This window comes from Anomaloglossus baeobatrachus, chromosome 1, assembly GCF_048569485.1.
Source record: "Anomaloglossus baeobatrachus isolate aAnoBae1 chromosome 1, aAnoBae1.hap1, whole genome shotgun sequence".
In the NCBI taxonomy this organism is placed as follows: Eukaryota; Metazoa; Chordata; class Amphibia; order Anura; family Aromobatidae; genus Anomaloglossus; species Anomaloglossus baeobatrachus.
In genome coordinates this window covers 859450707-859476727 of record NC_134353.1, presented here as the reverse complement: position 1 = coordinate 859476727, position 26021 = coordinate 859450707, and the positions used below count along the sequence as shown (strand labels likewise).

General features: G+C 44.1%; 1 protein-coding gene across 1 annotated transcript in view; it reads left to right on the top strand.

Annotated features, from left to right (window-relative positions):
- The window catches only part of ARSB (arylsulfatase B), a 207271-nt gene that overhangs the window by 82769 nt on the left and 98481 nt on the right, over window positions 1-26021 (top strand). The window contains 2 exon segments of the mRNA XM_075325679.1: window positions 5860-6103; window positions 20172-20242. Coding sequence (XP_075181794.1) covers window positions 5860-6103; window positions 20172-20242 — 315 coding nt within the window.

The following is a 26021-nucleotide window of genomic DNA, read 5'->3' as shown; positions in this document are numbered from 1 at the left end:
GTGAAGAAGCCTCAACTTCAACATTGTCATTATTATTATTATAATATCATTATAAGAAGCATAGGCTCAAGTTTGCAAAGGTACGAAAGGTTCCGAATGGGTGATTTAGAGCGATGACAAAAGTGTCTGGAAAAAACGGGGGCAAAAGGGGCTAATGGATCGAGGAATGAAGGAAACTATTGAGTGCGATGGAGGAAGCCTGATGATATGGGGTTGTTTCACAGCCAAAGGCATTGAATACTTAACCAGGATCGATGGTGGTCTCAATGCTGAGCTATATGCAAGTATCCTACTAGACAAGTTACTTCATACACTCAATTACTATTGGTACAAAAAAGACAACATCTTGTTCCAGCAGGACAACAACCCGAAGCATACATCGAGATTGGTGAAGAAATGGTTCAATGACAATGAAGTAGAGGAGCTGAATTGACCCCCAAAGTCCCCAGTCCTCATCCTAATTGAACTCTTGTGGGTAGAGTTGGAGAAAAAGTTGTATTCATACCCAAGTGTGTCAATCAGTATGCACCAACATTGGGAACGTGTAGAAGAGACCTGGAATCAGATCAGTCAAGACATGCTTGAACCTGATGGAGAGCATGCCCAGAATAATTCAGGCAGTGTTGAAAGCCAAAGATGGATTATAAAATACTAACAAAATAATAAAATTTAAATTTAGATTTTTAGGAGCAAATCAGTTACAATGCAGTGACATATGCTAAATAGTTGCAATTCAAATGTATGTATGAGATCGCCACGATGACTGTCTGTCTATAAAATGAAGGTAGTCTCACACGCAAAGCTGTAGTGGATGATGAGATATGGGCCTGAAAGTCAAAAGTTCAAAACATTGTTACCCTTTTGCTCATCAGTGTATTTTACATACAAATACATCTTTCTATGTAGTTTTGTGACGCAAGACAAAAAGGACTTTCTCGCAAATTCATTATACTGTACTACTAGACTAACTAATAAGAAAGCAATATCTATCAGTGGTCATTGAAAATGTCAATAAAAAGACAAGACGGTTCACAAGGTAAATCACCAGAGGGGGAAGGGAAGGGAGGACCTACATTTCAGATAATCAGGACTTAGAAAAACGTAAATTGGTGATACCTAGTGGGAAATATAATAATAATAATAATAAAGTTTTATTTCTATAGCGCCAACATATTCCGCAGCGCTTTACAATTCAGAGGGGACATGTACAGACAATATGAGACAATACAAAATAACCAAAGTAAGATACCAGGGGGAGTGAGGGCCCTGCTCGTAAGCTTACAGTCTATGAGGAAATAGGGGAGGCACAAAAGATGAATGAATCTAGAACATGGTTCATGTCCACCAACTAGAGTCGAAGAGGTGTTTTGCATTTGTCAATGCTGTAAGATATGCCAGACTTCTGCCCTCTTTTATCCTATAATAAAAGTCCAGAAGGATCATAAAGGCTGTTTACTTTCACTAGGCAACCAGCTGCCATCAGGATACTCAAGAGTTGGTCACCCATTTACTTAAGGTTTCTGGGGCATATTAAATAGGTCAGTAGTGGAATTAGAGGCATATTGTGCTCCAGAACATCCTGTGCTGCCATTTGAGTTTTGTGCCACGGTTCAGTTGACGGCAATGTAACCAGGCACTCCAATGTAGTGAAATAAGTAGATTTTATTTTTGAGCAGCCAGTCCAGAAAAAAGACGTTTCGGTCTTGATTTAGATCTTCATCAGTTAGAACCTGCTGCTGGTAAGAAGCTGCCTGGATGTTGTGCTGGGGGTGCACACAATATCCACTGCTGGTTGTGGTGGGCGCCCATATTAATGCTGCATTTTAATTAGACATATCTAAATGCACCATTAGTTGCCATCGTTGCAATCTCCGTGATATCAGCAGCCGGTATTACAGCCCAGTAACTTCTGCAATTGGAGAAATAGGCCTGAACTATGTTTCGTCTTTAGCTTTTTCAAGGGGTATTCTTTTAAAAGCTGATCTTGAAGCACATGTGGGGGCATTAAAGTCCTCTTGGTCTCATGTCACATTTTGCTGTGGATAATGCCTTTTTCACCATTCACTTTGCCAGTGGTCCTGCTTTGTCATTTTATAAAGATGTTAATTATTTGTGCATTATTAATATAAATAGGGGTTTTTGTATTGTGATTGCAGTTGAGCTTCATTATTAACTTTGGGCCATTATTTCATGCTTTGTGGCTATTTTTCAACTCTTGCATTATTTATAATGTTATTTGTACATCCAGGAAATCACTTTAGCTCATTATTTCATTATATATTCATTTCTTTCTATTGCTCTGTGCGTCTTTGTAGGTTTGTGTATTTTGATGTATAAAAATTCCAGTTTTCATGTCCTGGTAGTCTATAAAGTTGTACTCCAAGCGCTTGTTTGGAGGTCACTAAAGCTTGTAGAGCCTAGAGAAGGGTTATACTTGGAATAGTGCTACCACATGAAGGCTCGGGTAGAAATAATTTCAGACATGATATATACACAGTATGGGTGTGTGTGTGTGTGTATATGTATGTATGTATATATATATATATATATATATATATATATATATATATATATATATATATATATATATATATATATATATATATATATATATATATATATATGTATGTATATGTATATATATATATATATACATATATATATATATATATATATATGTATATATATATACATATATATATATATATATATATGTATATATATATACATATATATATATATATATATATATATATATACACACACACACACACACACATACATACATATACATACACATATATATATATATATATATATATATATATATATATACATACATATATATATATATACATACATATATATATATATATATATATATATATATATATATATGTATATATGTATGTATATATATATATATATATGTATGTATATATATATATATATATATATGTGTATGTATATGTATGTATGTATGTGTGTGTGTGTGTGTGTGTGTATATATATATATATATATATATATATATATATATATATATATATATATATATATATTATACAGTGCCTACAAGTAGTATTCAACCCCCTGCAGATTTAGCAGGTTTGATAGGATGCAAATAAGTTAATGTGTAAACCTGCTAAATCTGCAGGGGGTTGAATACTACTTGTAGGCACTGTGTATATATGTATATATACCGTATATATGATATTGCAATACACGGTTGCTTTAAACTGTAAAGAAGAAATTGGCAAACACCAGCATTGTGCATTTTGTACTTAAAGTGAACCTGTCAGGTGCAATATGCACCCAAATCCGCGAGCAGTTCTGGGTGGATATTGCTATCCCCTGCCTAACAGTTCAAGTAGCATAGATAGAGGGATCTTAAGAAAATGTATTTGTAAAGATCCTTTATGATATGTTGATGAGCGTACTAGGACTAGTTGCAAGGGAGTTAGTTCCTGCACTCATTCCGCCCTCTTAGCATGAAAACATGCCCACAGGGGCGTACTTGCATGCAATTCAATGCCAATTGCCAGGCGTCATCAGCGGTGACGCATGTACCTGTGTCCATTGTAACCGCATCAGACGCCGGGCATTTCTCACGTTTAGAAGTCACCGCACTTCCATTCATGCATACCATGAAGCCAGGTGTACGTGTCCCGGCATTAGAGAGGTCTAGTGCCCATGACTTCAGATCACGCTCACTGGCCAGTGTTCTGAATCGGTGATGATGGTCAGTGGGCATTGAATCGCATGTTACCATGCCTCTGTGGGTGTGCTAACATGCTAAGAGGGCGAAATGAGTGCAGGAATTAACACCCTTGTGACTAGTCCCTGGCCTCATTAGCATATCATAAAGGATCTTTAGAAATACTTTTTCTAAAGATCTCTTTATGTATGCTACTAGATGCAGGGACTAGAAATATGCACCCAGAACTGCTCGTGGTTCTGGGTGTATATTGGACCTGACAGGTTCCCTTTAAAGGCACATTACTGTATTGTTATTTTATTCCGGGTCTTTAGTAAATGACCCCATTAGCTGAAACCCTCGTTGTTTGCATTAGTAAGAAAAATGTCCATATGATTATGTTTACTACTGTCCACAAATGCATTACAAACCACAATGTAATGTCTCATCTATGCCCTAATGTAATCGCATTCTCCTCCAGCTGGACAGTGAATGGTCATCTTCCTGTATCTTTCATAGACTTTTTTATTTTTTTCTGCTGAGGAATCCTTCAGACATATGAAAGCCCTATAATCCTTCACTGATTAGAGAGAAAAGTAACCTCTCATCCTTTTACATATGGAAGTACAATCCTATCATTATCCTCACTGAAAAATGTGAATGTCCCTGATCACCAAAATGTCATGGCTCTTTTAAAAAGAAAACAATGTTCTCCATAGATAATATTAGTGCTTGGGGTATTTTGATACAGGCTTGTATGATTAATATTTTTTCTGTACTAACGTGTCTAGCTGTCCCATAAGGGTTTTAGTTTTATAAATTCAACTTTTTCATCCGTAAAGACTGGACCTACCGCATAGCAATTAGATTTGGCTTGGAGCTTCGCTAGTGGGAAGTCACGACTATTGTTTGTTTGTTTGTTCTTTAGCATAAAACAACCCTCAAGGGGTATGGATTTCTTTACAGTAATCATCAGGTCATATCCCAGGAGAAGGTAACAGTAACAAGAGCTGACAGCTTGTTTTCAGTGTGAGGCACCAGAATCCATATCCATGTACAAGACTGCGGTCATACTAGGAGGCATGGTCAATTCAATTAGCTAACGAAAACACCATCAAAGAAATCCAAGGAACCCCAAGACCATGTTGTTCCGTCAAATGATAAATGTCTTTAGTGGGGTCTCATTAGTCAGAGATGTCTTACCAAAAGCCAAGCACCAATATGTGATATGATCCTGTTCCCCCAATTTACAGGAAATGGAAACTACAATAGCTTCATAAAAAGGAACCGGGCACCATGAGCCTCTATCACAAATAAGAACATATTTGTAATGCTTGGCACTATGGAGTAGTGTGATATTAGTTACTAGGCGGCGCTGGTTGGGTAGCTAGAGACTATGTGACGTAGTATGAAGTTAGTAAATAGATGGCGCTGGAAGCACTAGTGTACTGCGAGACAAGAGGGAAAGTCAGACTAGCCGGGATCAGTAACCAAGAGGACACAACAGAACACAGGGTTCAGGCAGAAACACTGTCAAAATACAGGCCGAGGGTCAGGACACCAGGTGAGTACATATGGTATGCAAGGAGCAGGCGCAGATGTGGTCAGGAGGAGGTCCGAGGTTAGAAGCCAGAAGTTAACAGGGTACAGGAGGTCAGGCATAGCCGAGACCATAACAGTCCAGATTCAAGTAGCCAAAATCAGATAACAAGACACAACAGGAGCCAAGCACTTATTGCAGAATAGGAAATATGACTGGCGTCATTCTGGCCGAGCACGTTCCCTAATAAACAGAGCAATCCCCCGGATTGTGGGCATATGCGCAAGCCCCTCTCAGCACCAGCGTAGGACCCGGTGTGGAGAAGCAACCCATCCACAGGAGTGCAAGACAGCAGAGCATCAAGGCAAAATGCTCTGCACGGATAAACTGGCGAACACCGGCTCCGCAGGAGAGCATAACAGCACAGCAGAAAAGGTGCACTGCAAACCAGAACCGTGATATTATTGATGCCTAGAGGCTAAAAGGGGGCTAATTTTTATCTTACTGTGACTTTCCCACCCTCCACCCCTCCTCCTGTCCAATATTTATTGTACGGAGCTTCGATGTTCATTTTGGTGACAAAATTTATCCCATCATTATATTTTCCAACTTCTTCCATTACAGATAATGGTGGGCAGACACTGTCTGGTGGCAACAACTGGCCTTTACGTGGAAGAAAATGGACCCTTTGGGAAGGCGGAGTGCGAGGAGTTGGCTTTGTTACAAGCCCCTTATTAAAGCAGAGAGGTGTCACTAGTAAAGAGCTGATCCATATTTCAGACTGGCTGCCAACATTAGTGCATTTGGCTGGAGGAACTATTAATGGCACAAAGCCATTGGATGGATTCAATGTGTGGAAAACCATCAGGTAATTATTCTGTAGTGTTATAAGGAGAAAAGAGTTTTTTGTTTCAGAAAAAGGTATGCACAAAATATAAATCTAAAGATCCAATTAAAAACCTGTTAAGATATTCAGAACACTTTGATCTAGACAGGATAAAAAAAAGTTTTTATTAGTTACTCACTTGTAGGTGCACACACTTGATTTCCATATGGGGCAGAGTAAAGGCCCCGTCACACGCTACGATATATCTAACGATATGTCGTCGGGGTCACAGAGTTAGTGACGCACATCCGGCATCGATAGAGATGTCGTAGCGTGTGACAGCTCCAAACGACTGTAAACGAGCAAAAATACTCACCTTATCGTTGCTCGTTGACATGTCGTTAATTTTCATAATGTCGTTCCTCCTTCTGCGCGCCGGTTGTTCGGCGTTCCCAAGGCAGCACACATCGCTACGTGTGACACCCTGGGAACAACGAACACAGCTTACCTGCGTCCTGCCGGCAATGCGGAAGGAAGGAGGTGGGCGGGATGTTACGTCCTGCTCATCTCCGCCCCTCCGCTTCTATTGGCCGGCAGCTGTGTGACGTCGCTGTGACACTGAACGTCCCTCCCCCTTCAGGAAGAGGATGTTCGCCGCCCACAGCGACGTTATCCGGGAGGTAAGTGCGTGTTACAGGGGGTTAACGGCTTTGTGCGCCATGGGCAACTAATTGCCCGTGACGCACAAACGACGGGGACAGGTACGATCGCGCGATAGATCGTACTGTGTGAAGCTGCCTTAAGGCTAACTTCACATATCCTGTTGTCTTCCGTTAGAACAGATCCATTGGGAAATTGATTCTTGCCGGGTCCATTTTTTTATCATGGGAGTCCTGACAACAGATCAATTAACAGATCACTATTTAGCCATCCGTTATACTTGCATTTGTAATGGATCCATTGTTTTCTTACCGGGTCCGTTACAAATGCTTATTTACAATACGGTCCAGCCATCTACAAAAAATGCGGGGATAGATAAAGGCTGCATGAACCAGTCATCACCCAATCTTTGTAATTTTTTGGGTACAAAGGAGTTTGAGGGAAAATTAATGTTCTGAGAAATAGTGGAATATGAATTGTCTTTGATTAGGGAGGTTGATAGGCCACCCTAAAAAGATGTGTTTGGAAGGAGTTTCTGGAGCTGTGTGAGCTGTGGATCATCCTAGTTTCTCAGGGTAGAGCATTCCAGAGGATTGGTGTAGCTCGGGAGAAGTCTTGGAGCTGGGAGTGGGAGGTTCAAATTTGTATGGATGTTAATCGAAAGTCGTTTGCAGAACGTAGAGAAAGGTTAGGGTGATAGACAGAGATATGGGTGGAGAGTAAGGGGGTACCATGTTTAAAGAGCTTTGTGGGTGAGAACAAGCAATTTAAACTGGATCCTATGATGTATGGGCAGCCAGTGCAATGATGGGCACAGAGCGGAAGCATTTGAGTAACGATTAGCCAGACAGGTGACCCTGGCTGCAGCATTAAGGATTGACTGGAGAGGGTAAAGTCTAGTGAGGGGGGGGGGCAATTAATAGAGAATTACAGTAATCAAGGTGGGAGTGGATCGGGGCCACAGTGAGGGTTTTTCTTGTTTCCATGGTGAGAAATGAGTAGAAATAGTCTTAGCCACAAAGTCATAGTTTCCTGCTAGTATACAAAAACATTGAGTTACAATGGCAGAGTTTGCTGTCAGCCATACTGTGCCAAAGCCATGCTCCTGTGCTGTCCTTGCTCGAGTGGTAAGTTAGAGGCTTCATACAGTAGAATTTCAGCCTGATCATGAGTACAAACACCTGGATATGACAAAAAAAAGTTGATTCAGCTCACCGTAATCATGGATGGTGGTGTTGTCTTATGGAGAGGAAGCGTATCCCGGATGGGGCTCGGAAACAAGGGAGGCTGAAGACCAGCAAGAATCAGTAGGTATCCAACAGCAAAGACGTTCAGTGATGATTAAATCAAACCAATTTTAACTTGCTAAAACCATAATAGATGCATGGAGAGAGTCCTGTAGTATATTTTATAACCCCTGGACGTCTTCACTGCTGGATACCCACCGTTTCTTGCTACACTGGAGTATGTGTACCATGGCTTGGTAACCTATAATATGATCTATGAACCCACGATTGAGTGAGAAAGATAGCAGTGTGGGAATAAAAAGGAACTGTATTGCGTTAGATAAAACTGGGCATGTTGATAATACTCATGGTATACATGGAATACTGTCAATATACACCTTATGTTTTTAGTTCATCATTCAGTTGGGTTTGGCAGTGATGTCATTGGAATTGGCAGGGAGGGGATAACAAATTATGTCCTAATTCTAGCACTTTCTATGGTCATCTGTATGTTTCCCCTCCTTGTTTGCTAATAATTTTGATCTGGAGAGGGGAATGCTACACAAATTTTCACCACCCAGTACCAAAGAGGCAAAGGCCGACTAAAGGTGGCTTTACACACTACGAGATCGCTAAAGCGATCTCGTTGGGTTCACGGAATTTGTGACGCACATCCGGCCACTTTAGCGATGTCGTTGCGTGTGACACCTATTAGGAATTTTGAATCGTTGCAAAAACGTTCAAAATCGGTGACATGCCCCCCTCTTCCCAAATATTGTTGCTGCTGCAGTAACGATGTTGTTCCTCGTTTCTGCGGCAGCACACATCGCTCCGTGTGACACCGCAGGAACGAGGAGCCTCTCCTTACCTGCGTCCCGCCCGTAATGGGGGAAGGAAGGAGGTGGGCGGGATGTTCCGGCCGCTCATCTCTGCCCCTTCGCTTTGATTGGGCGGCCGCTTAACTGTGATGCTAAACGAACCGCCCCCTTAGAAAGGAGGCGGTTCACCGGTCACAGCGACGTCGCAGGGCAGGTATGTGCGTGTGACGCTGCCGTAGCGATAATGTTCGCTACAGCAGCGATCACCACATATCGGCCGTACGATGGGGGCGGGTGAGATCGTGCTCGACATCGCTAGCATCGGCTAGCGATGTCGCAGCGTGTAAAGCGGTCTTTAGACCGGATAGCTTCATGGGCATCCTCAATGATGTGGACGACCCTAGACATGTGGTACCTAAATATGAGGTTAATGCTCAGCTGTACGTGGAATTTATTACCAAAAGCACTAGCTGAATAAACACAATAGAATTGCACAAATCTTACCTACGCTCAGTTTTTGAGACTCACAGGAAATGTTATCACACAACTGAAATGTCAAGGATATAAATTCCTACATTTTTTTAAAAGGACAACTAGATTATCAGAGCTCTCTAAATGAAGAAAATCAGAGCGATATTTTGAGGCTTTTCTGTGATTTGTAACTAGTCTGTGACCATGGTCTTTAGATAATAGAGCTTGCAAATCATTTTTTTACCTTTTGGCTATAATGTAGTGAAGGCTAAATATACTTTATTTTTACTGGAATTCCCAGAATATTAAAGCTTGCTTAACAGTTTCCTAGTATAGTACTATTTTGGAAATCTTTTCCACATAGATATCAAAACTGCAATGAAAATAGATCACTTACGGTTGTCGTATAATTGTAATAATAGTGATACATAAATTAAAAATAGGAAAAATTATAAATCGACAATATATATGTGACCCCAGTGTCTTTTAGATGGCTGTGATAGTATACACCTGAGGTGTCCCTCAAGCTAGAGATCCTTAGGTAATCCCTGTCCCCAAGATTACCCTTGCAGGGGGAGATGCCTGGGTCACGTATCTTGCTTAGCTCCTGGAAATGACTCGCCTAGATGTCCCCCCTCAGCCCCCTTGCAAAGGAGAGAATGAGCAGGAGAGCAGTGAAACACACAAGGACTCCAAGATAATTTTCATAAGGTAGCTAGCTGCTGCTTAAGGAACATCAAACTCCTCCACTGTGGTCAACCGCCCATTCAACTGTATTGGCGCTATGGTGCCTGTGAGTCGGAGAGCCCGGTGCCAGGGGTGGCACCAGGCCATATTTGCCCATTCAACTGTATAAGCATTCAGGATGCTGATGCAGTTGAAAAGAATGATGAAGGGGGGAGCACTCTGCTTCCTCCATCATTTTTCCTTTTGGTGTCTGATGTCTCAGCGTAGTTAGCGCGATGACTTCCCAACAGCACAACTGGTGTTGTGAACATTGTCTGTGTGGGTGCTGTTCTGAAGCTCCCTCTGGTGGCCAGGAATGATTAGTGGAGCTGAATCTGAGCTTGTGACTCAGACAGGTGTAGGCATTAATGTGGGAATAGGGGAAGTCCTATTGCAGACAGGTCTGGCCTATATAGGAGAGCTCTTTCTGCCCTGCGGGCGCCGATTATAATTGTATATTCCCCAGTCTCTGTTTCTGGCCAGGAGCTTTGTCCTTCTCTGTATCCCTGAGCAAGAGTTCTGCAGATAAATGTTCAGTTTTTGCCTTGCTTCCTCATGTACACCTTAGGGTGTTGTTTTTCTTTGCTTTGCTTTGTATCTGTTTTCTTGCAGGTGAAGTTTTGATGTGAGCATGGGGATTCCCCCTGTGCTAGTTCTTCTGCAGGAAAAAGGATTTTATCCCTGTCTAATTTAATTATTTGCTCTTCTGTATTTTTGTATTCTGTTCTCCCATTATTTACAGGAGGACCTGATATAGTGGGGGGGGGGGGGGGTCGTATGAGTTCCAGGGCCATTTTTTTTTACTATCAGGAGTTTGGTATTTTTTCTATAGGGATTTTGTACTGACCACAATCAGTTCCTTTACTTTGCTTTGTATCAAGTTAGTTGGGGCCTCGCCTTTGCTAAATATATTTTTCCTATCTGAGAATTGTGTTTTCCTATATCACCATATTCTTAGCATGTGGGGGGCTATCTACTCCTTTGGGGACTACTCTGAGGCAAGGTAGATTTCCTCATTTCATTCTGTGAAGCGTAGCTAGTTTCTCAGGCTGTGACGTGGCGTCTAGGTTTTTAGGAACGCCCCACGGCTACTTCTAGTATAGTCTGATAGTTAGGGGATTGCGGTCAGCCCAGGTTCCAATTACTCCTGTTTCTTGGTGTTTTTTCACCAATGGGAGGTTTTTCTAATCCTCCACGGTTACCGGATTATAACAGACTGGTGTGCTGAGATGAGCATATCTTCACAAAGCTCACCAAGGAAAATGGAGCAGTGGGGGAATAATGGGAGATTAATGTTTTTTTAAAATTAATGAGTACACTGGTGGCCATAAAACTATACGGATGACTATGGGTTGTGCATTGTTTTATATGCAGGGCTATGGGGTGTGCATTATTCTCTATGGAGGACCATGGCAGGACCTATTATAGTATATGGAAGGCTATGTGGAGGCCATTTTACTATTTGGAGGGCAATGAAGGAGCCTTTATACATTATGGAGGGCTATTTGAGGGCCATTATACTGTGTGCAAGCAATTATACAGTGTGAAGTTTGGGGGGGGGGTCTGTCATACTGTGCGGAGGGCTAGTAGGGCCATTATATTATTATTATTATTATTAATAATAATAATAATAATAATAATAATAATAATAATATAATATTATTTATTATTATAGCGCCATTTATTCCATGGCGCTTTACAAGTGAGAGAGGGTATACGTACAACAATCATTAACAGTACAAAACAGACTGGTATAGGAGGATAGAGGACCCTGCCCGCGAGGGCTCACAGCCTACAGGCAATGGGTGATGGTACAATAGGTGAGGACAGAGCTGGTTGCGCAGTGGTCTACTGGACTGAGGGCTATTGTAGGTTGTAGGCTTGTTGGAAGAGGTGGGTCTTGAGGTTCCTCTTGAAGCTTTCCACGGTAGGGGAGAGTCTGATGTGCTGAGGTAGAGCGTTCCAGAGTATGGGGGATGCACGGGAGAAATCTTGTACGCGACTGTGGGAAGAGGAGATAAGAGAGGAGCAGAGGAGGAGATCTTGTGAGGATCTGAGGTTGTGTGCAGGTAGGTACCGGGAGACTAGGTCACAGATGTAGGGAGGAGACAGGTTGTGGATGGCTTTTTATGTCATGGTTAATGTTTTGAACTGGATTCGTTGGGTGATGGGAAGCCAGTGAAGGGATTGGCAGAGTGGCGAGGCTGGGGAGTAGCGAGGGGAGAGGTGGATTAAGCGGGCCGCAGAGTTTAGGATAGATTGGAGGAGTGCAAGAGTGTTGGAAGGGAGGCCAGAGAGTACAGTGTAAACGTGTGTAGGCCATTATACTGCATAGAGGGTTTGTGTGGGGGTCACAGTTTGGGAATCAAACTGGGTTGTGGTCACTATATTTTGCCAGAGTACATGAATGGCGTACAGTAGGGTCATCATACTGTGCGTGTGAAGGGTGCTGTGGAGGAATTCACTGTGGGGGAATTGTGCAGTGGTTGTGCGGCACTTTTGTTGGCATCAGACTTTATAGCTGCAATTAAAGAATATTCTAGGCGCTTCAATAGGAGGAAAATTACTTTGTAAGGGCTGCAAAGTTGTGAGATATGCTTTTCTGTGACCCAGAAGAAAATTAATTATTTTGTTTTTATGGGGGGGGGAGCCATTAGAAACGGTTACAGTGCCCCATGCTTTCTATGTATTCCCCTGGTTTTAGCATGTATTGCAAAGCAGACTTTAGCAATGCATTTCCCAATTCTTTTTTGCCAGAACCATACACAGCTGATGGAAAAATTGCAATTCTGTGCTCTGGGATCCTCAGCCCGACAGGGAAATCTTGCGTACAGCATTCCACTATCCAGGTCTGTGAGATGTCCAATGTCACAACTGATTCCACCAGACACAAAACTGACCTAGGAATCTATGAGAAAAGCATTGTCATTGAGTAAAGGGTGACTGGAAGGCCGTGTATATTTTAACCATGGAGTTTAATATACATTTTCACAACTGTCCAGTAATTGATAATAAAAAGTCTACAGTACTTAGCATAAAGGAGTACACCCCCTTTGAAAGATTGTAATCAATATCTCACTGAACAAACAAACAATTTCCCAAGTTTTGAGAAGAATTGAGTTTCATAACATGAAAGTAGGATTAATATTAGAACTTTCATTTCAAAATCTTCAGTTTTACTCAAATTAGTTAATGCAAAAATGAATACACTGCAAAAACTCCTCCTACAGCTACTATTTTGTATGACCTTCATTGATTTTCAAGGACAACACCAAGTCTTCAAGACATGAAATGAACAAGTTGGCGACATATTGTGCAACATCTTTTTTTATTCTTCAATAACGACCTCTTGTAGAGCCTGGATGCTGCATGGAGAGTGATGCTCAACTTTGTCCCTTCAGAATTCCCCTTAGGAGTTCGGTTGGGTTTAGATCTTGAAATCACAGAAACAAACACACAGAAGGACTATAAGATTCCTGGGACATTCACTTGTTCCTACTCCAATGTGGTGTACTTAATCCTGTGCACCATATGTCCTATTCGGGGTCTCTATGTTAGAGAAAGAGGACAGAGACTGAGACCAAGAATGAGATCTCACCGCCACACAATTACAGACAAAAAAAAAACCATTTACCTGTGGCCAAACATTTCTGTGCTTCAGGACACAAGATAAACCATATGAAAATTGTCATATTAAAAGGCAACGTCAGATCACAGAGCCATCGAAGGGTATGGGAATACAAATGTATTACATTGTTTGATTCTGTCCACACAGGACTAGACCTGTCAGGGGGATTTATGACCCACTACAAAATCTGAGGGGTCTGCTCCAGAGACTCAGGGCGCCAGACCTCTGATCCTACATGGATATTGGGTCAATAAAATTTTCACACCACTAATCAAAGCTAATTAAGGATTCCCTCTCTAAGCTCTGTGTTTGTTTATTTAAATGCCCTTTTATTATGCCATCCCTCTGCTCTGTTTGTGTAATATATTTGTGTTTCTTCAGATATTTTGTCATACCATGCCTGATGAAGGGACCTTAGATGTCTGGAAAGATTGCTTTGTAACATCCTATTTTATTTTATTTTAGTTAGCCACGGTACCAAATCTTTTTTCGTTTAACCCACCATTAAGCACTCAGTTCCAGGTTCAGATTTGATCACTATGATCCACTCCATAGCAGCTAAAATACCAGTTCTCCATGATGTATGTCCTGACATCTTCTGCCCGGCAATATTTATTATATAGACCTGCTCATGAATAATGAAGAACAGATGCTTCACCTTCAGTTGTGTGGGAAAAGTGGCTAAATGTGAACATCTCCTTTGAAATATACATATGTGAGCGCTCGCCCTAATAGAGAATGCAAACTGTCCCTCCCTATCCAACATTGGGATGATCGGGTCTCATGCTTATACACCCAGGTTTACTTTTCTCCGGAGGAAGTTTCCAGCGAGTAAAGAAATGATTGTTTTTCATTAGGACTGGAATGTTTCATTTCCTCAGCTGTTTTGATCTTGCAGCTTTACATGTGACTGCTTCCCAATAAGGAATCATCACACTAATTTCTCCGCTCCTCAGATGACAATACTTACAATATGTCATCTCCACTATTTTAATCATTGGCTTTCTTTTTTTGGGCAAGACTAGAGGCAGAAACGAAATATTTCTCTGAGACGCATTACAGCTCATTGCGTTTTATTCTTTTAGACATTTAAGGTAAAAGTAAAACCGAAGCAAAAGTTTTCCTACATTCACTATGGAGTATGTTTATCTTTGAGGAAATTAACAAATAAGCACTTAAGACCACGAAACAGGACAAATTGATTTCGTTATTAAATAAAATAGCTGAAAAAATAACCCACTGTTGTGTAAGGACGAGTAAAACCACATTGGAGGTATTCATGAAGTTTGCTTTATTAAAGAAGAGTTGGTTTTTAAGTTAAAAAATATTTTGAGAATTGGGTACGTTCCCACCGTGAGTACCGTATTTTTTGGATTATAAGACGCACTTTTCCTCCCAAAAATCTGGGAGGAAAATGAGGGGTGTGTCTTAAAATCCGACTATAGCTTTACCTGGGGGTCCTGTCTGTGCGGCGATCCGGCGGCCGGGTACCTGTGCTTGTGTGCGGGTGGCAGCCGGGTACCTGTGGCTGCGTGCGGGCAGCAGTCGGGTGCCTGTGCCTGCTTGCGGGAGGCAGCCGGCACCGACAGACACCCGGCTGCCGCCCTCACACTGGCACCCGGCTGCCTCCCGCACACAGGCACTCGTCTGCCGCCCACAAGCAGGCACAGGCACCCGTCTGCCGCCTGCACGCAGCCATAGGTACCCGGCTGCCACCTGCACGCAAGCACAGGTCCCCGGCCGCTTGTACGCAGGGTGTGCGGGCTGCCTGCTGGCTGCCACTGTGCGTACGGGGCGGGCGGCTGTGCAGCAGGTTACCCAGTTTGTCTGCGGTCCCAGTTTCAAATGATGGCGTCGGGAGCAGGCGCGTGTGCAGATGGAGCTCTTGGATGAGAGCTCCATCTGCACACGCGCCCCTCCGGGAGTCAGCGTGTGCGCAGATGGAGCCCTTGGATGAGAGCTCCATCTTAGCATGGACCGCTCCAGGCGCCATTATTTGAACCGGGACCGCGGACACTGGGACACTCACCGCACCGGCCTGCTGCACAACTCACCCGCCGCCGCTGCTGCCGCCACCATGGACGCCGCTGCTGCCGCCGCCATGGATGCCGCTGCTGCCGCCGCTATGGACCCCGCGGCTCCTGCCGCCTTGGATCCCGCGGCACCTGCCGCCACTGACCCCCGCCGCCACTGACCCGTCGCACCTGCCAGCACAACCTCTGCCTCCTGTGACCCCGCTTAACCACCACTGCTGCCCCCCTCCGGTAAGAGAACACCGGAGTATAAGACGGACCCCATTTTTATTTTTGTACCTTTTTTTTTATGTCTAAATTTGGGGTGCTTCTTATAATCCGGTGCGTCTTTATAAAACGCAAAATACGGTATTTGGTGCATTTTTATGTTGCAGATTTTTTGTAGCATTTCTGCACCTATTGGGTAAATTGCCTTACTTTCATATTTTTTTTCATTGCGTTCTTGAATGCATTTTTTTACTTTTTCTTTTTATTATGGTTTTGGACCTGTGGTTTTTCTCTCTTTGGTAGGTCATGTTTTAATGCACCACTCAATCACTAATCTAACTTCCCTTCACTTAGTAATATATACCAGCCACCATTCCGGTCGTCTTCTGCAGTTTGTGACATGCTAGATTCCTCCATTTTTTTGTTGGGTGAGTAGGAGTTCACTTTTCAACTTTTAAATGTCAGTCTTTAAAGGGAAGCTGTCATCAGATTTAGTCATTCTAAACTAAAACAAGCACCATTAGCAGTGCCTGTGCTGCATTCTATAAAGGTGCACGTTACCCTCTGAGCCCCCCTGTAAACCCCACAAATACCTTTTATAAAACCTTCCGCCATGTGTGTCAATTGCCCGGTCCGGTCCGATGGCCATCCTAATCTCAGCCTCCTTTCTCTCCATTCGCTCTCCTCCTGTGCTGATTGACATGGATGATGCATTGAGCGCCATCCACGTAGGCATCAAAATCTTGCGTCTGCTTAGACACGTTACCAGTTCGCACAGGCGCAATTCAATCTGCCCTATTGAGGGCACAGCTGAAAACATAGGTACGTCTGCGTGAACCAGCGAGTTCTCTGCGCAGGTGCGAGATTTTGCCCAGGGATGTGCAAGATGCGGATGATGTCATCCACATGCCTGGGCAGAGTGTCGTGCCTGCGCAGAGATCTCGCCGGTTCGCGCAGGTGCACCTATCTTTTCGGCTCTGTCAGCAATAAGGTAGAGCGAAATGCGCCTGCGTGAGCTGGGAATGTGTCTGCGCAGGTGCGAGAATTTACACGCCTTCTTGGATCCTTGTCTATCAGCACAGGAGGGCGGCAAAAGGAGGGACAGGAGGCACAGATTAGGACGCCCATCGGATTGGACCGGGCAATTTACATACATGGCGGGAGATTTTATAAAGGTATATGTGGGGTCTACAGGGGGATCAGGGGGTAACATGCACCTTTTATAGAATGCAGCACAGGCACTGCTTAAGGCGCTAGTTTGAGTTTAGAAGGGCAAAATTTGGTGACAGGTTCCCTTTAAGAGGGAAAACAAGGCTGTCCTAGTCTTACATTCAGAGCTTGTGATAATTACCTCTGACTTTCAGTCAGTTAGAAGCTGCTTTCACGCAATGGAGGATCAAAGCGGAGTGGCGCCAAAAGGAGTAGAAAACGTCAGTTAATAATGTATATTTCTAGGAGCATGGAACTTTGATTAGTGATACTGTAATAACCCAGAACTGAGGATTCCATGAATGTTTTTTTTATGCCGTGAATACTTGAAGTTTGTATTTTTTTGTATCTGGTATGCAGCATGCACATGCAGAGTTACTCCCCTCACTTAGTTGGTAGCTATGGAACAATTAAGTGGGTGGAGTTTAGTGCACAAAGCTGCTGCAACCATGATTTATAGTCAGAGTAGTTGGAGAAGAGCAGAGAGCAGCAACATGGGGGAGATTCAGGTCTCCCTGTCCCAGCAGATCAGATGAAATGCTGTGGACAAACAAGCGCAGTAGGGTCTTACCAAAACATAATGGTGGTACTATGCTACCATATTTCCCCGAAAATAAGACCTCCCCAAAAATAAGACCTAACAAGAGTTTTCTGCAAGGCCTAAATATCAGACATCCCCGAAAATAGACCTAGTCGTGGTGCAATAATGAAGTGTCAATGCAGTTAAAGAATATTGCAGGACACTTCATTATAGACGAAGACCGAAGAGAGAAGACCCCGCGATCATACTCGCCAGACGCTGACCGTGAGCAGTGGAACGAATTAAGGACCTTCGGCGGAACGCACACATCAGATCACATACACACACATGAGATTGTACACACCCACAATAACACATCAGATTTCACACACACTCACCACATCCAGTGATATTGATTGCTTCTCGACGGCTTATGGACCTGTGACGCTGTGTACTGTGCAGTGGAGCTTCCAGGACCTGCGGCTGGAGCCGAAGAAGGACCCAGCGGTGGAATGCATCATAGAGAAAAGAGAGCAGAGAGTCCTCTGCTTTCCGGAAGCAAGTGATATCACCAGATGTGGTGAGTGTGTATACGTGCACGTGTGTATGTGTGTGTATACGATCTGATGTGTGAATGTATGCAATCTGATGTGTCAGTGTGCGTGTGTGTGTGATCTGATGTGTGTGTCGGCCAGAAGGAGGGGAAGACCGCGTGCAGCATACCTGCTGGGAGCACGTTCCGAAGATTGAAGAAGGACCTGGGTGACACGCAGACGTCCAGGGTCTGGTAAGTATGACGATCCTGGGAAGGGGATCTGCATTTTTTGGGGGGTAAATTCACCCCAAACCATGTCTCCCTAAAAATAAGCCCTCCCCTGAAAATAAGACCTAGTTCTTTTTTCGGGGCAAAAGAAAATATAAGGCAGTGTCTTATTTTTGGGGAAACACGGTAATAAGGTGCTCACCTTGTATGGTTGTATCCCCTAACCAGTAGTACGAGTATAAACAGCTGCCACAAGGTCCACAAGCCTAGAGGCTGAAGATGTGTGTAGGAAGCAGAAGAAACGGGGATTACACTGCACTGCTGTAGAAGAACCAAATCTCTGAAAAGTAGAAAAAGGTGCTTTATTCAATAAGTTTAAAGTAAATGCTCACTTCATCAGGAAATTCGGTGCATTTCCTGATGAAGAAGTGGGGATTTACTTTGAAACGCGTTGAATAAAGCCGACCTGATAGAGCAGACTAATCTGAGGAAATGTGATGCAGCACATAGAATACTTCTAAAGGCAAAGAATATTGCCCGGATTCTCCAGTAAAAGTCTGTAGTATGCCATGAATACAAGAGTAGTACTCATGGACAGAAATAAGCTGTCCGTAGTGCAAATAGGAATGTTAGCTATCAAATTATAATGATGATGGTAGCTGATGATGCAGTGTTTGGCTTCCAGTTATAGGAAGCTGGCGGCTTTAACCATGCCCCGCCACTGATTGGCAGCCAGCTCTAATGCAGATCTGGCTGTCAGTCAATGTGGGGTGCACGGTTACAGCCACTGCTCATTGTATACTGAGTGCTGACTGGACCTGCACAGGCCCCGCCGCTATGATTGGAAGCCAAACTCTGCTGGGAGGAATAAAATTAATTTCCACCACAATGCTGCAAATCGAGGGTAAGGCTTTGTCAATCATTTATATTCATCCATGAGTAACACGTCTCCTGGGGCCAGATGCAAAATCTGGAACAGCGCCACCCACCTACTATGTGCCATGTATAATAAGGGTATGTTCCCACGATCAGGAGTCACTGCATCCTGGACGCTGCGGGTCCTGACCTTCGTGGCCGCGAGTCGCTTCTGCAGGAGACCGCAGCTGCTCGTACCCACGATTAGGGTTCAGTGTGCTGCGGTATCTCGCTTGTGTTGGCCCTACAGAGGACGCCTGCAAATCCACAGCAAAGAATTGACATGCTGAGGTCTGGAAAGCCGCACCGCAGGTCAGTGTTTGCTGCGGAAACAACAAGCACAGTGAGCACGGGATTTCTAGAAATCCCTTCCAATCTTCTTGTGCTGTACAACGCAGCGTTTTGGACACAGCGAAAACACTCTGCATCCAAAACGCTGCAAACACCAATCGTGAGCACGCAGCCTAATATTGACTTACTGTGAGGCAGAGGAGCCTCTGAGCTCTCTTTTGGCATGAGGAGTACAACTGCCCTCTATGCTCCACCTTTATGTACGCCCTTGTATCTGTCTATGTCAAATACTGTATATGTTCTATCTATCGATGGTGTATTTATTTGTGTTTCATTGCTTATATAGCACCAACATACTTTGCAGCGCTGTACACAGATATGCACACAGTGATCAATTAATTATTTAATTAATAACTGTAATTTTCCAGATCTGTAATCCACAATATATTGCAGATACCTTTGATGGTAATATATAGGCAGCTACGTGTCATTTTCTTCAGCTGAGTTTAAAAAAAGTGCCTAATGGTTTACTGTCAGGCCAGTTATTTCCTAAAGCTCTAACAAAGGAAGTATTAAAATAGAAAACGCAATTAGCAGATGTTAGAAGGAGAATAATGTTTGGCTTTTCTTCATTCTGTTTTAGTGAAGGATACTCTTCCCCCAGAGTGGAGCTGCTACATAACATAGACCCTCTCTACCAGGATGACTTCCCGTGTAAGTAACACACTTCTTTCATTTATTCCACATCTTGTTAAACTTCATTACAGGAGAAGAAAAATTCTGGCTTCAATGAAGCATGGATAAACATAAGGTTAGATGACCATGCCAAAGAATCAGGAGTAGATGACCATGCCAAAGAGTCAGGAGTAGATGACCATGCCAAAGAGTCAGGAGTAGATGACCATGCATGCCAAAGAGTCAGGAGTAGATGACCATGTCAAAGAGTCAGGCGTAGATGACCATGCCAAAGAGTCAGGCGTAGATGACCCTGCCAAAGAGTCAGGCCTTAGATGACCCTGCCAAAGAGTCAGGCCTTAGATGACCCTGCCAAAGAGTCAGGCCTTAGATGACCCTGCCAAAGAGTCAGGCGTAGATGACCATGCCAAAGAGTCAGGCGTAGATGACCATGCCAAAGAGTCGGGAGTAGATGACCATGCCAAAGAGTCGGGAGTAGATGACCATGCCAAAGAGTCAGGCGTAGATGACCCTGCCAAAGAGTCAGGCCTTAGATGACCCTGCCAAAGAGTCAGGCCTTAGATGACCCTGCCAAAGAGTCAGGCCTTAGATGACCCTGCCAAAGAGTCAGGCCTTAGATGACCATGCCAAAGAGTCGGGAGTAGATGACCATGCCAAAGAGTCGGGAGTAGATGACCATGCCAAAGAGTCGGGAGTAGATGACCATGCCAAAGAGTCGGGAGTAGATGACCATGCCAAAGAGTCGGGAGTAGATGACCATGCCAAAGAGTCGGGAGTAGATGACCATGCCAAAGAGTCGGGAGTAGATGACCATGCCAAAGAGTCGGGAGTAGATGACCATGCCAAAGAGTCGGGAGTAGATGACCATGCCAAAGAGTCGGGAGTAGATGACCATGCCAGAGAGTCGGGAGTAGATGACCATGCCAAAGAGATCTTTCTAGGAGTCACAGTTGTCAGCTAATGCAACCTCCCTCAATGTTCTGTAGCCATTCAGTTCTTTGGCTCTTTTTCCGGTACTGTCACAAAATTTACATAAATCTATAGTACAGTAAATATAAGGAACTTTGTAATGTATACTGCTCAAAAAATAAAGGAAACACTTAAACAACACAATGGTATTTTGGTGTTCCTTTATTTTTTTGAGCAGTATATATTATCAGAGAAATGTGCTTCTTTCTCCACTTATGAGCCACTTCGCCTGCCCTCTGCTTCTAGCACAGTGAGTTATTGGGTTACAGCTCTCATGAAACTCTTTGGATTAAGGAGCATTAAGTATTGTCAGAAAATAGACAAACACAAGCAGCTTCTGCTGCAGCTCGTAGAAAATATTTGTCACTTTTGGTTAGGGATTCACAGCCACACAGCTCAGTACTGCAGTATAATGTTTTCTGTGCTGCTTCTGTCTCATTTGCTACAGAGGAAGAACAGCAGAATTACCTCTGTGTCTGTGTACTCTGTATAGGGAATAACTCAACAGGTAATATCCACCCACTCCACCATCTCCGAGACGAGAAAATTGTAAATAGAGCCTGAAGATGTGAAAAGTACAGGATACAAGTCATGTAATGGCGAGAAATATAGTGTTATTTCTCACGTAAACACAATAAATGTTGAGAAGTGACCTGAAATGACAGATACACGTTAAACAGATAGTATATCACTAGTATGAGCGCAGTATATGGCGGAGACACGTATAAAGGGTAGATCATTAAAAGAATAGGGAACAGAGAGATCATTGGAATGAGCTCTGAGCTCTGAACTTGCAGTTTCACAAGCAAGCCTGTCTAACCGCAGATCTTAACAGCGAAAGAACCAATTCAGAAATTATCGTATTTTTCGGATTATAAGATGCACTTTTCCTCCCCAAAATTTGGGAGGAAAATGAGGGGTGCGTCTCTATAATGCAAATATAGCTTACCGGGAAGTGGAGAATGGGCGCTGTGGTGGGGGCTATTCTGGCTGCAGTGGGGGCTGTGTAGAGCAGGGTAATGCGGCGGGTGAGATGCTCTGTTAGTGGTGTGGGCTTCAAATAATAGTGCCTGGAGTCGGCGCGTGCACAGATTGAGCTCTCGGCTCAAGGTCTCATCTGCACACGTGCCGCCTCCGGCCCATTGATCTCCCAGCAGCGGAGTTAAGGCGCCCGGAGGTGGCACATGCGCAGATGAGTTCTCGGCTTGTCATTGAGCTGAGAGCTCAATCTGCACACGTACTGACTCCGGGTACCATTTTTTTTGAAGCCCACACTGCTGACAGAGCATCTGTGACACCCACAACATCGCCCTGCTCCATACAGCCAGTACAGCCCCCACCGCAGCCAGTACAGCCCCCACCGCAGCCAGTGCAGCCCCCACTGCCCCCAGCGCAGCCCCTAGCGCAGCCAGCACAATCCCAACACAGCCAGCACAGCCCCCACCGTAACCAGCACAACCCCCACAATAGTCAGCAGAGCCCCCACCGCAGCCAACAGAGCCCCCACCGCAGCCAGCACAGCCCCCACCACAGCCACCACAATCCCAACACAGCCAGCACAATCCCAACACAGCCAGAACAACCCCCACACAGCCAGCACAACCCCCACTGTAGCGCCTGCTGCGTTGCCCTACTCCAGCACCGCCCCTGCCTCCTTTGACCCTGCTCCACCACCGCTGCTGCCTCCCCTCCAGTAAAACACCACTGGAGTATAAGACGGACCTCCCCTTTTTTTTACCTTTTTTATCTCTAAATTTGGGGTGCGTTTTATAATCCGGTGCGTCTTATAAAGCGAAAACTATGGTAAATCGCAACATGAACTTCTAAGAAGCAGAGATACATGTGCATCTTATTTCTGGAGGGAGTGTATGTAAACTTTAACAATGGTATAAAGGCAGCTGGCCTACATTGTTCTAACGCCTTGGTCATCTGCTCAGAAATGGCTTGGCACCAGAAGTAATCCATGATGTAGACTAGAGGATTCTTTTTTATTAATTTTGAACTCTAAACACTAATGACAATTTAGATGTAATGCTGCCACCAGGGGGAGCCAGAGCTCTGCAGCAGACGAAACTACACAGAGCAATGAGAACCAGGAAGGAAATGCACAGCGTTCTCATGCACTGCCTAATCAGCACAGCTGAGAGGCAGAACTGCAGGGTATGTGAGGAATAGTCAGACAGGCTGGGTCAAACACCGTACGGGCAGAAGCAGGACCGGAGGAGCAAGCAGAAGCGAAGTCAAAGTCAGGCTAAGGTCAGTGTTGGAGGAAGCAACCGAGTGGGGAAATAGGAGGGGGGACACAGGACAGGAGGGACGACCAGGGGACAGAACACAGACAAGGGCACGGGGGCACAGGAACAAGACAGATCAGGATATCACTCACAGGACCAGCAATCACAGGCAAAGCAGAGCTAAGCTTATAGCCGGCGCTGGTTCACTGGAAGTGTCAGCTTTTAAGGCATCCAGGGGCCGGAAGTGAGGCCCGAGAGAAGGCTCCGCCCCCTAGCCATGTGGATAGTGAGGCGAATCATGACAGTAGACAAGTCGATAATCGGGGACGAGTGTTTGTATGAATGTTTGTTCCCAGTGGTTGATTTTTCTAAACAGTCTGTCAATCGCCCAACAAAATAAGCAAAATACTCGTTCACATGGCGCAATGATTTTTTAGCTTCTTTAAAAAATCTTAATTTCAGCTATGCTTGCCCCTGTGTAATCCAAATGCGCCAATACATTAAGTGCATAGAATAAAAAGGATTGTGTACACCATAGTGCATTGTTTGCTATAGTGAGTGGTGGTGGTGGGACCCTGAGCCACAGTTGTAAAGCCACTTTCACAGAAGGTGTGGGGGGAAGTTACAAACTCTTGGTCATTAACCTGCGTACACCTGCTGTAAATACTTTATTGTCTGACACATAAGAACTAGTTTAGATTAGTTTTTTAAGCATGTTCAGCTTATCTATTGGGAAACCTTCTTGTAGATTTGCTGAATGTATTTATACAGCCCCATATGCTGTACTTGTGAAACACCAAGGTGGCCACTACAGGCACCCGGCAAAGGCAAGAGTGGGGCGAGGCTGCGGGCCCAGGGCTGAGAAAAAAGGGGTGTCCTAACCGTGCGAAGCAAGGGAGGCATGTGCGGAGTCTGCAACTTTTTTTGCTCTACCTTCTCTGGTTTGCTTCCTGTAAACTCTGGTAAATATATATAATAGTGTTGTGAGGCGGCTTGTCAAGCAGATGTTATTCCAAAATGAATATTCACTGTTCCCCTTCGCCCATAATCCGGCTCACCTCTCAGCACTGAGGTCAGTGTTAGTAAAAACCTTCACAGTCATTTACTATCTCTAACACCGGTGCCAAGAGGTGAGCGAGATTATGGGTGTGGGGAGCAGTGGATCAACATCTGCTTGACTAGCTGGCTCACGACACGCTAAAGTCACTGGAGCTTACAAGAAGAAAACTGTAGAAGGTAGAGCAATACCTGAAAGGGCTGCCCAACCCCTTCCAGGATACCATTAGTGTGGTACTAAAAAATCATCTGACAGATTCACTATAACCTAGGCAAATCCAACTGCAGGGCCACCTGTCACTGTAGCCCTGCAGCTATTGCAAACCTACTATGCCCATCATCCCTTGAGAGGTTGGGATGATGGGAGCTGTAGTTTGGCAACAGCTGCAAAGCCACACAATTGTGCAAAACTGCTGTCCCATACAAGAGTGGTCCACAACCAGTGGCCGTCCAGCAGCAGATCTCCGCCATAACCGTGTCAGCAGACCACTCTCATAAAAGTGCATTATCAGCAGTTCTCCCCATTAACAGTGTAAGCAAACCACGCCCATAGCAGTGCATCAGCAACAGATCTACCCAAAAACCGTGTCAGCAGACCTCCCCCATAACAGCATAACAGTGTGAGCAGCAGTAGCAGTGCAGCATTATTTAATATTTTACGACATTTTGTGCATCAATTTTTTCCTATTTACCCCCTGTAAAACCTAGGTGCGTCTTATGGTTCGGAGCATCTTATAGTCTTATAAAAAATTTGGTACATTTCTTACCAATTTACAGAATAGGTGATAACGATATAATCTGTGTATTTTGAATGCCAGCACACCCAAGATCACCAGAGATAGGTCAAGTGTCCTGCATATGAATGGAGCGGTAGTGCACAGGCGATCATTTCACTCTATAAGCAAGCAATGGTAACACATGCACACTACCACTTATATAGACTTATAGAATTGAGTGGAGCACTGGTCATGCATGCCCACTACTTGCCCACCTCTTTTTGGGATTAGTGGGGGGTCTCAGTGATTGGACTTCAAATGGTTACATATCTTAAAGGAGTTGTCCACTTTTAGGATTGCAAGCCTCAAACTCTGTAAAATACATTAACCTCCATGGTTCCAGCTCCCTTCCGCTTCTCCAGTCTAAATGTTTTGGCTGACATCACGTCAACAGTGTACGTCGGCGCTCTTGCTTATTACTGAGCTCAGTGACTGCTGAGGTTGCTGATATTCGCCACTCAGCTCTGTGATTAGCTAATGTGGGATTAGTGCTGTTGATGTGACCTCACCACTCCACCCAAAAGACTGAGACAGGGAGCCAGTGTTGGGCCAAGGGTGAGTGATCACCTGCACAGTTTATTTTAGGCATTTTACCCAGATTGGGGTCAATCCTGTTAACTAAATAAATGATGTTTGTAGCCTAAGCCCTTTAGAATGAGGTAGACGCACGGTCTAGATTAGAAATTTGCTCCAAAATCTTTCTACCCATTCATCACTAAGTTCATGTGGAGTCTTCTTGTATATTACATTTCTGGCCTCTGG